Source organism: Psammomys obesus, unplaced genomic scaffold (assembly GCF_907164565.1).
Source record: "Psammomys obesus unplaced genomic scaffold, mPsaObe1.curated_primary_1811, whole genome shotgun sequence".
NCBI lineage: Eukaryota > Metazoa > Chordata > Mammalia > Rodentia > Muridae > Psammomys > Psammomys obesus.
The window spans coordinates 7,919,870-7,931,477 of record NW_026591086.1 but is presented as its reverse complement, the minus strand read 5'-3'; the positions used below and the strand labels follow the sequence as shown (position 1 = coordinate 7,931,477).

The 11,608-nt window shown below is 43.3% G+C and overlaps 1 protein-coding gene across 5 annotated transcripts in view; it reads left to right on the top strand.

The window, feature by feature from the left end:
• Positions 1-5,919: 5,919 nt before the first annotated feature.
• The window catches only part of Piwil2 (piwi like RNA-mediated gene silencing 2), a 58,497-nt gene continuing 52,808 nt past the window's right edge, over positions 5,920-11,608 (top strand). For 2 of the 5 annotated variants that reach the window (XM_055609948.1, XM_055609945.1), the window contains exons 1-3: positions 6,245-6,342; positions 8,460-8,696; positions 11,425-11,512. In XM_055609948.1, the coding sequence (XP_055465923.1) occupies positions 8,505-8,696; positions 11,425-11,512 (280 nt within the window). In that variant the 5' untranslated portion in view covers positions 6,245-6,342; positions 8,460-8,504. Of the gene's footprint in view, positions 5,977-6,244; positions 6,591-8,459; positions 8,697-11,424; positions 11,513-11,608 lie in introns of those variants that run through there. The other 3 variants (XM_055609947.1, XM_055609946.1, XM_055609949.1) reach the window with 3 other exon arrangements.

The window sequence follows — 11,608 nt, the reverse complement described above, 5'->3', positions numbered from 1 at the left end:
GTGGTATTGCCGTATCTTTTTTTATAGTGTTGCTTTTTTTTTTTTTTAATTAAAAGAATTTGCATCAGTTGTGAGTACGTACACGTGGAGGTCAGAAGACAACTTTTAGGAGTCAGCTCTCAACTTTCTACCCTGTTGATACAGTATCTCTTGTTTCTGTAGCTTCTTTTAATGTGGGTCTCAGGTATGGAACTCATCAGCAAGTACCTTTACCCACTGAACAAGCTCCCTAGTCTGCTTTTCCTTTCTAAAAATGTGTTTTGAGTGACTTGCGTGTGTGTGTATATACTTAGTGCATGCCTGGTGTCTGCAGAGGTCAGAAGGGGCATCAGATTGCCTAGAACTTGAGTTATGAATGGTTGCAAGCCACTACATGGGAGCTGGGAACCAAATCCATGTCTACTGCAAGAGTAGGTGCTCTTAATCTCTTCAGTCCCTGTCCCCCCTGTTGCTATTAAGTTAGAATGAAAGTAAAGACTTTATTGGGTACTAGATAGATAGGTTCCAGTAACAGACACTTGGGATCAGCAAGCTTTTATTAAGCCAAAATCTATTCAGAATCATAGGAAGGCACGGAACACCTTACCCCCTCCCCATGGTTTTTGCACCCTGTCCCAGTCTCCCGAGTTCCACTTTAGCCATACAGACCTTGCTGCCCTGTCACACAGTGGGCAGGCTGCTCCTCCCCCCAATGTCTTCCCCAGGTCTAGACTCAAATTTCCCCGGGTTTTTCTACTTAATTCTGAGATCCTTCAGTTCTCTGAAACTCCCTGATCACTCTACATGAATTAGCAAATTTGGATGCAGTGCTTGCCACTTGCTGCCAACACTTAGGATGTTACACCCAGAGGGTATGAGTTTGAGGCTAGCCTGTGCTAAACAGTCAGTTCCAGGTAAATCTAGGCTGCATGGCCAGGCTTTATTTCCTTTTCTTATCTGCCTCCCTTGCCTCCACAACATTTTCACTTGGTGAATCTTCCTTTCACTTCTTATCTGATATTCCAACTAGAATGACTGTAGAGCACAAGCTATATTTTAGTACACGGTGCTATAGACTATATCTTAGTACATAAAATAGTTCCTTGCACATAACAATAAGTTCTGGTTGGGAGAATAAAGAAATAACTATTATGTGCAAATTGTATGTGTTCTAGTCAACACCTACATTTCTAAGCAAATGTGTGAGAAGTTGATCCAGCTGAAATGTCCCTCCCTCTTCCAGGAAGGAGAAAGTATCAGGCCAATCCTGTGGGTTGGGCTTTGAGCAGGTTCAGTGTATTGGCCTTGTGGATGTATGAATGGTATTATGTTTTACATTAATGTGTCACATGTGCTCATAAATCTCAGAGGGATCATGGCAGGTGGGAATTGCTTTGTATAGACAGGTTCTTGCATCTCTGAGACCCCACAGCCCTGATGGTTGCTATAAGCTAAGTCTTTGGTTGGCCCTTTGCTGGTTGTAGCATTGGTTAAAGAGAAGTCGCTTCCATGGTGTGGTAGTTCTGTGGTGGTGTTGGGATTTGCTGCCCCTCTGATGGGAATAAGGAGTACATCTCTCTCTTTTTTTTTTTTTTCTTTGTCTTTTGAAACAGGATTTCATGTAGCTCAGACTGGCTTTGAACTTGCTATGTAGAAGAAGAAGCTGGCCTTGAACTCCTGCTCATCTGTACTTTGCCTCAGAGTACTGGGATAAGAGGCATGTACCACCACACTCAGCTGACACAACTCTTTGGAGACAACTCTTAAGATTGCTTCTAGGTTCTCATTAAAATTGAACACCAAGGGTGAAGTTAGTGATATGCCTCAATGAGCAAAGGTGCCTGTTGCCCGGACTCATGTCTAAATTTGATCCCTGCGACCTATCTACAGGGTAGAAGGAGAGAACCAACTGTGTAGTCCTCTGATCTCCACGTGTGTGCCATGGCATATGCACACACATAAAAAATTATTTAAAACAAAACACTTGCCAGGTAGTGGTGGTGCACACCTTTAATCCCAGCGCTTGGGAAATAGAGGCAGGCAGATCTCTCTGAGTTTGAGGCCAGCCTGGTCTACAAGTCCAGGACAGCCAGTGCTACACAGAGAAACCCTGTCTCAGAAAAACAAAACAAACAAAAATAGCCACTCGATAAAGTGTCCCAACTTGTATCAGTCAAGGCCTCATGACAGATACTTTGCTTTTGGGATGGGTGAACTCTGGTTCTATGAAGGGCCCAACCAGGGAGGAGGGATGGCAGTTGTCCCTTTGGTAAAATTTATCCTCTACTCCACAGCCCAAAGCAAAGCCACTGGCTCATGAAGCTCCCAATTCATAGAGGCTCTCTTCTGTGCCAGAACCTGGCTCACTGATGTTTGCTAAATTGAAACCAGCGATGCTTCTGAGGGCTGCTATGGTAGCGTCCACACCAGATGTGCGGAATGGAAATTTGCATGTGTTTTCACCACAGAAATCAAAGCTGTTCTCAAAGCACTGGCCAAAGCTGTTCTCAAAGCACTGGCCAATACTACTTTTACTAACTCGGACAGTAACCTACCTGTTTGGTCTGCTATTTGGAAAAGTACAGTCTGGCAGGTTAAAGATTTCCATTTTTGGAACCATGAAGCAAGGAGACAAAGCTGATAAAACCAGCTGGGTTAATCATGTAGACTGACCATAGTGAGGGTTCATTCTCTAAAGAAACCCACCGGAATCAGAGCACAGGCTGAAGCTGTACCTTCCAGGTTGCCACCTTTGCCACTTGGATTCCTTGCGTTCTAGACATGGCAGTGCACCCATCACTGTAGACTGGAGAACCAACTAAAGGACTGATGTTTTACAGGCACAAGCTGCTGGTGCACAGACCCAACCACAACTTCTAAAAAAAACTCAGCTGTCCGCCAGGCATGATAGCACACACCTGTAATCCAGGCACCCAGACACTGAGACAGGAAGATTGCTGCAAATTGAAGGCCAGCCTGGACTACAGAGTGAGTTCCCAGCCAGTTTTGGATACAATGCAACTACCTTTAACCAGGACCCTCCCTCCCCCCAACACATACAGAAAAGAAACCAAAATAAAAATGGGGTAGGCAGGCTTCGGATGTAACTCACTTGGAAGAGCATTTGCCTTGCAAACACAAAGCCCAGGTTTGGTCCCCAGCACTGGGTAGATAGACAGTACATGCCTATAATCCTAGTACTCTGGAGGTGGAGGTAGAAGGATCAGAAGTTCAAGGTTAGCCTCAAACTCAAGGCCAGTCTGGGATACATGAGTGACAAAAATAAACTTGCCTATTGGGAAGGGAGACACAGCACAGCATGAGGTGAGGCCTTGAGCTTTTCTGTGTTAACTTTATTGCTGTGACAAATACTAAATAGAAACAGTCGAAAGAAACTTGAAAGCGAAAAATCATGGTCCAGGTTAGCTGACTCCATTGTTTCTGGATGTATAGCACAGGAGAATGTCATGATGAAAGATATAGTGGAAGCCAGCGTGGTGGCACTCCTGTAATCCCCGTGCTTGGGGAGGTAGAGGAAGGCGAATCTCTGAGTTCAAGGCCAGCATAGACTACAAAGCAGCCAAGGTTACAGAGAGAAACCCCGTCTTGATACTTGAGTTCAGAAGAGGGCGACAGATCTTATAGAACTGGAGTCACAGACCGCTATGGCACTCCAGTGTTGGAAATGCAATTTGAGTCCTCTGCAAAAGCAAGTGTTACATGTAACTGTTGAGCCTTTTTTCCAGCTCCAACACACCCCCAGTAGCCAACTTGCTCCAACTAAACTATGCCACCCAGGTCTCCAGCACCTCCGTGGAGGACTATTGAGTTATGAAATCAACATATTTTATTGCTATTAATGAAGTTGAGCCTTTATGATCTAATTCCAAAGGACTTTCAGGTGACAGACCATTTTTTTTAAACAATGAACCTTTTAGGGATCTTATTTCATATTAAAATCATAACATCAACCAACCTTTGTTGACTAGCAGTCTGGAGGCTACTAGCTCACTATTGTGGGCACTTTCTCAGATTGTTTTCTTGCTGCTCCAGTCCAGTGAGATGACTTTGACTTCCCCTCTGTGGTCTTTGAAACTAATCTTAGAATTTTGTAGACATTTTCAGGCAAAGAAAGGCAAATTTCTGATTATAGTAGGCTCTCCAGTCAGTGAACATTGCTCTCTATACATGGACATCTGGTACTGTGGAACGAGGAAATACCCTCCTCAGAATTCAACTCAGAAGGGTTGTTTGTTGATAAGTAGTTGTGTACAAAGAAGAAGCAACAAGAAGAAATTAGTTATCCTGATGACAAGATCAAACTTGCCCCAAGGAGCTTGACACTTCTAATGATCAGGAAGTAGTCTAATGATAGCATCTCCCTCTTTTTCCTCTCCTTTTTTCTCTCCTGTTTAGTGTTGTGTTGAAAGGTAAAAAAAGGGGGGTACAGAAGAGTGGAAGAAAGAGGAACCCACAAAACAGCAAACACCAGCTACAATGAGCTATCCAACTAGCCACATTAGAAATAAGAACATTTCTTTAATTTTTAAATTACAATTATTGTTTGGGATGCACACTTGTCACAGCAGGACATGTAGAGGTCAGAGAACAAGTGAGACTCACTTCTACCACATGGGTCTTTAGGATCTGTTAAGCTTAGGTGTAGGCATCTTTACTCACTGAGCCATTTCACCAGTCCAGAAATCAAATTTGTAGATGAGTTTTGATGGGGACAAATCACATCTAAACTACAGAGTAAGACATTTTGGTCACTGGCAGGGCTGGTTCTCTCTGGGTGCTGGGGATTGTACAGAGGGCCTTGAATACATTAGACAAATGCTGTATTTGTGTGTGCTTTTTCTTTTAAAAATGCTACCCTGAAGATGAAACATTTATTAGAAACGCCCCCAAAGAGAATATAAACAGCAAGAGATGTTGCTTAGCTTTGGAAAGAATCTTTTTTTTTTTAAAGATTTATTTATTATGTGTACAGTATTCTGCCTGCATGTACGCCTGCACACCAGTAGGGGGCACAGGGTCTCATTATAGATGGTTGTGAGCCACCATGTGGTTGCTGGGAATTGAACTCAGGACCTTTGGAAGAGCAGCCAGTGCTCTTAACCTCTGAGCCACCTCCTCAGCCCCCGGAAAGAATCTTAATAAATGCCGATGGTTCCAAATACTTTCCATCTTTATCTCCAATCAACACTAAGATTGGGTTTTTCCTTTGGTGAAATAGTATGGTGTATGGGTTACTTGGAAGCTCTGAACTGAAGCTACCTACTTTTGGTTCAACACTGAAAAGCTAAGGAACCCAGCCTATAACCTTTGTAATGAAAGCTGCTTGTTCCAGGTTACAATCCGGCATGCTCAGAGAACTACTGTTACCGCATACCCGAAGACAGGCTCCATTCCCTCAGCGACTGTTTCAGTATGCAATAAGTGAATCTTAAATGCAAGCTTTGATCAGTGTTCCAAAAAGGACAGGGAGCTGGAACTTCATTAGGGTTGGAGAACAATTTCATTTTTACCCCCTCTCCAGCTTGGAGGCTTTGGTGCACCCCTCAGTCCTGGGCAGAACAAGTGCTCCACCATTGATCTACAGCCCTCTATCAAGATTACAGCCTTTAAGCTGGGAGGACAGAGCAGGTGACTATCAACATGAACGTATTAGCTACATTTGTTTACAGGAGCAGCCCACTGAAAGGAATTCAGGACAACCTTCTGCCAGCAACACACTTCAAAATTACTCCCCTAACTTCTAACACCAGTTTGAGCTCAACCTCCACATAGCTAGACTACATGAAAGGGCAAGCCAATGAGGTGATGGACTCCCATGAGTGGCATGTTATGTGGCCAATAGGCTGAGCCCCTGGCCCAGGAAGAACCGGAAATCAGGACTTGGGGCAAGTGGTTCATGCCAAGTGGCAGGTGGGGTTGTGAAGGTAGTGTTCTGCTGAGGCAGTGTGCTTCGTGTTCCTGACGACTCCAGGCCAGGTGAGAAGACAAGAGTCAGATTTGAGCAGCTAGGAGGGCTAAGGTCCCTCTGGTGCAAGCTTGACGGGGCTTTTGTCCAGGCTCCTGGTGGTGAGCAGGGTGCTCTCAGCCAGGGCCCTCCTACTCTCTTGGGCCATCCCCTCCCCCACGCCCCTCCCCCACAACCACGAGGTGGTGTGGGCGGGGGCAGGGTGGACTGGAATTCGTTATTCCAGGCCGCGAGTGCGGGAGGAACGCAGGGCCTAGAATAGGAGGGAAAGGAGGTGGCTCGTGGACCGAGGGCACTCTCTTGGGGTTCAGTAGCACAAGACTCCATAAGAAATCTAGGCAAGATTCCCAGCTGGCCATAATCCAGTTGGTGAAAAGGTACTTTTTGTCGTGGGCTTTGGGTGGATTTGCTTTGAAGGACTTGGCCTCAGGTTAGGCCTGAGGCCTAGTTCCCCAGCCCAAAGGGCACAGATGGGGAACTAGAGAAGACAGGCCTGGCCTGGGACCCTTGACTGGCCAGTGTGTGAGAACTAACCCGGGAAGAAAACCTACCTGAAGGAAAGGCCTTCTGGAGGAGGGGTCCAATCTGTGAATGTGATCATAGGAAGGTAAAAAGGATCCCAGAGGTCTGTGCTATAGCATCACTTCGTATATACCAGTTAGGCAACTGACTTCTAGATCCTTAGATAAGGCAAGGGTGGCAAAACGTGCAAGCTGCTGACCGAGAGTTGCTAGCAATCGAGGAGTTGAGTGTGCATCTTCTTTCTATTCCAGGCTGCATTTTTCTGTAGCTAATAGTGCAGGCAGTTCTTCAAAAGCTCAGAAAAGGTTTTTGGGATTGGAGTGTAGCTTAATGGTGTAATGCATGCTTAACATAGATAAGGCCTTAGATTTGGTTCCCAGCACAAGAGGGATAAAAGGAAGACAAAAAAAAAAAAAAAAAAAAAAATCTTCAGAAATCAGGAACAGGTCGGAACAATGAGAGGAACCCTTCACAGAGCAAGTCTTGAAATCCTTAAATTACAAAATGATTCTAAAGAGGCCTGATGGGTCTTAGATTTGAGATAGGCCCAGGGGCTCATCCCTAGTTAACTGGGGAGGGAAGGAATTAAGTGGACCCGGTGAGAGTCAGCCTGGTAGTATAGGCTCAAAGTATAAAGGCTTTGTACCCTGGAGACCTCAGTCCTATTGGTGTTTGTAAATAAATAAATAAATACGGATAAAGATTCAGAAAAGCAGCTAAACCTAACAGAGTTAAATGCAATTATAGATTGGGGGGGGGGGCAGACATAGGAGAAAACAAAGCAAAACCATGAATATTTGTTGACAGAATAATTTTATTATATGGAGGTATTAAGTTCAACTTATATTCCTGTAATCCCTGAACACAGGAAGATTGCAAGTTTAAGGTCCTCTTGAGCTACACGGCAAGACCCTTTCTCAAAAATAAGATAGGTGTGGTGGCACAAGCCTGTCATCCCAGCACTTGAGAGCCTGAGGCAGGAGGGTTGTCAAGAGTTCAAGGCTAGGTAGGGATACATACATAGCAATGTGTCTGTGCCTCTAATGGAAAAAACAAAAACAAACAAACAAATGCAGACAGGGTTTCTCTGTGTAGTGCTGACTGTTTTGGAATACTTTCTGTCAACCAGGCTGGCCTTGAACTCAAAGAGATCTGCCTGCCTCTGCCTCCTGGGTACTAGGATCAAATGTGTGTGCCACCGCCAGCAAGAATTTTTTAATTAAAATTTTAAAAAATTTTAAATTTAATTAAAAAAATATTTGAAGTGAATCTGTTATAGGATATTGGTTCTGTCACTGATCTGATTTGCCTAATGAATCTTCTCTACTTTGTGAATCTGTTTTAGAAGAAGGAAAAGGCAAACAGTGGGAATTTTTAAGTTCTTAAGATTATTTATTTGAGAATTTCACCCTTATGTGTTATGATCATACTCATTCCCTTCCCAGACTCCTCCCAGACCTACCCCCTTTTCTACCCATCCAACATTGTGGGGTTTTTTCCCCCACCCATCAAATCCAATATGTGCCGCCATATACTACTGGATATATGGCTTTTCTCTGGAGTGTGATCACGTTGCTGAATGATAAATTGATAAAGAAAAATGACTCCCCCTTTCCCTGCTGTCAGTTGCCAGTGGCTTCTTGGCTAGGGGTGGGACTTCATGTTCACCTGCCTTCTCCATGCTGGGAGTTGATATGGCTTGAGCAGTAACCGACCACTTTCTGATGGCTTATAAATCCCATTGCACAAGATGAAAGAACCCGTGACTGTTGTCAGGCCAAGAACCTCTGAATAGACAGGCCATAGGCCCTAGGATAAAATCTATTCCTGTTATTCTGCTTAATGGACCCAGTGTTAAACTGACTTCTAATGACATATTACACCCATAGAGTAATACATCTCTCACCTCTCATCAGAAAAGCTTCAATTTACAGTAGATGTTGAATCTTTAACCTTTTGAAAATACTGGCAGGTAGTTAATCAGAGCAGAATCAGCAATCATTCCTACAGCCTCTCGATGGATCCCGTCCGGCCGTTGTTCAGGGGGCCCACTCCTGTCCACTCATCTCAATGTGTTCGGATGCCAGGCTGTTGGCCACAAGCTCCTAGACCCTTGGACCCAGCCTGGGGTAGGGCAGGACCTGCAGGCAGAGGCCTTGTGTTTAGAAAGCCAGAGGAATCCAGTCCACAACTCCAGCTAGTACAAAAGGTAAGACAGGGCTTCGGAAATGGGGATGCTTTGTTTATAATCAGGGGCTGTTGTTTTTATTTTTGACAAGTGATTGCAGCTTGTGGTCTTGCAGTTCAGTCCTAGAGAAAGTGCCCCAAAATAAACACTAGATGGACTTGGGTCAGTGCCTAAGTTTGGTTTCTAGCCTCAGTCCTCCGTCTGCTCATTTCTTCCTTTTTCCATTCTTTCATATATAGTTGAGGGGTTTAAACTCAGCCGTTTGCGGCTCCTGACTGTTCAGATTCTACTCTGATTAGCTCAGTAGTATTGAAACAACTCCTGCCTCGGCAGTAATAATTTTTTTAGTTTGTTCCTTCCAAAAATTCCTTGAAGATAAAAGAGGATCCTCACTGTTGCTGCTGTAGTGTGAGCGTGTTTAATTTCCCAATTATATGGAGATTTAAAAACAGCATTCATCTATAATTCACATTTCAAGGATGAAGGATGTATATACATAATAGAATTATGATTATTAGAAGAGTTGAAAGTGCTAGGTACAAGGCTCTATAAGAAAACTGACAGCAGTATTGTTTGTTTAGTCAGATGAAATGCTTTGGTTTATACGTAGCTTTTATTTGTCTAGCAGTTCTAATTGGCATAGCAGCAAGCTTTTAGGACTACCACAGCAGTTCAGTTGTGGGGTTCATTGGGTATTGCATAAGAGGAAAAAAAACACACAAGATGGGACTGAGGATGCAGCTCAGTTAGTAGAGTGCTTGCCTAGGATGCATGGAACCTAGGATTTGATCCCCAACACCATACAAACTCGGTGTGGATGCGCAAATCTGTAATCTTAGCACTGAAGTGAGACAGGAGGATCCAAAGTTCGGTATTCATCCTTGACTATATAGCACATTTGAGAACAGCCTGTAAGAAACAAAACAAACCAACCAAACAAAAAACTCTAAACTCCTAATATCCTTAAATGATCTTTCTTTTTTTTTTTTTTTTTTCGTAAAATTGGTTAACCAACGTTTCTGTTCCCTTTTACCTTGACCATGTAGGAAATAAACTTGGAAAGGGGCTGAGGAGAAGACTCAGGGGGAAAGTACTTGTGTGACCACCAGGACCTGAGTTTGAATCTCCAGCACCCAGTAAAAGCTGGGCACAGTGGCCCTCATATGTAACCCCCTGTCTGTAATCCCATTACTCCTGCAAGGATCTGGGAAGTGGAGATAGGAGACCCCACAGATGAGCTAGCCTGGCATATGCACCAGCCAAAAGCAGCAAGAGACTGGTCTCAAAGAAGGTGGAAGACAGGGGCCTGTTGTTGAGGTTGTCTTCCAGTTTGCATATACTCACTGTGGCTACGTGCCCACAGTCACACCAATGCACAAACAAAGATAGAAAATATATATTTTTTTAATTTTTAAAATTAAATAAATTTAATAATAAAACCAACCACCACCACCAACAACAACAACAAAAAAAAGTGTGGGGTTGGAGGGAACTGAAGAGATGGCTCAGCAGTTAAACCCATGCACTCACTGCTCTTATTTATACCTGCATGTTGGTTTATAACAGTCTACAACTACAGGTCTAGGGGATCTGATGCCGTCTTCTGTCCTCCACAGGCACCAAGTATACACACATAGTACACCTACATAATAGTGCAGGCAAAACCAGTCATATATATATATAATCAAAATAAATCTTGTAAATATAATTATTAAATATAAGATGCACTGGAGCACACCTTTAATACTAGCACTTTAATACTAGGCAAAGGCAGGTGAGTTTCTGGGAGTTTGAGGCCAGCCTAGTATACAAAGTAAGTTCCAGGTCAGCCAGGGCTACATATTTCAAATATGTAGACCTTATTTCAAACAAACAAACAAATAAACAAACAAACTAATTAATTAAAAGCCTGGAAAAACAGACAGCTATTTTGTGTTATTTTATTATAGTGTTATCAATTCATAGATTTTTTAAAAAATATATTTCGTTGTTTTTGAGACAGGCTTTTTGTATTCTTGGCAGTCCTGTGAATTTACTGTGTAGATCAGGCTGGCTTAAAACTCACAGAAATCCATCTGCCTCTGCCTCCTGAGTACTAGGATTAAAAGTGTGTGCTGCCAAGCCTAGCCAAAATCATAGACTTTTAAAAAATGTCTTTCTTATTTTATGTGTTTGTCTGCATGTATGTCTGTGCACCACGTGTATGCCCGATACCAGAGGGGCAGAAGAGGGCGTTGGACTCCCTGCTGCCACACGAGTACTAGGAATTTGACCCAGATCTTCTGGAAGAGCGGCCGCTGCTCTTAACTGCAGAGCCACTTTCCACTTCCTTAAATTCACAGAGATTTTAGCCTAACTGCATTTACTTTAATAAGATGTGGTATTAAGTACTGAAAAAAAAAAAATTGAAGTATTTTTTCCATTTAAAAATGTTTTATTATTCTCGCGTTTATTTTGTATGTGCATGCATGGTGTTTGTGTGTGTTTGTGTATATATACATGCTACAGCATGTATGTGAAGGTCAGGTGACATTTTGTGAGAGTGGTTCTCTACCATGCAGGTTCCATGGATTGAACTCGGGTTCTCAGGTTTGGCAACAGGCACTTTCATTCACGGAACCATCTCACCAGCCAACATTCCTTATTCTTGTAACATTGATAGGGTTTGGAGAAGGTGATTTTATTTAGAAAGCCATTGTTTCTAGGGTTCTAATCCATTTCTTAGCATAACCTTAATATCTTTCCTTAGGAGTCTGTGGGTTTGGTGTCCATGTTCCGTGGTATGGGCCTTGATACAGCATTCCGGACCCCTTCAAAACGAGAAGTGCCTCCTATAGGTATGCGGAAGTGAACTGGAAATATGTAGGCATGTGTGGCTGCTTGGTTCTCATGGGGGCATGTGTGGTTGCTTGGTTCTTATGTTACAGAGGCAT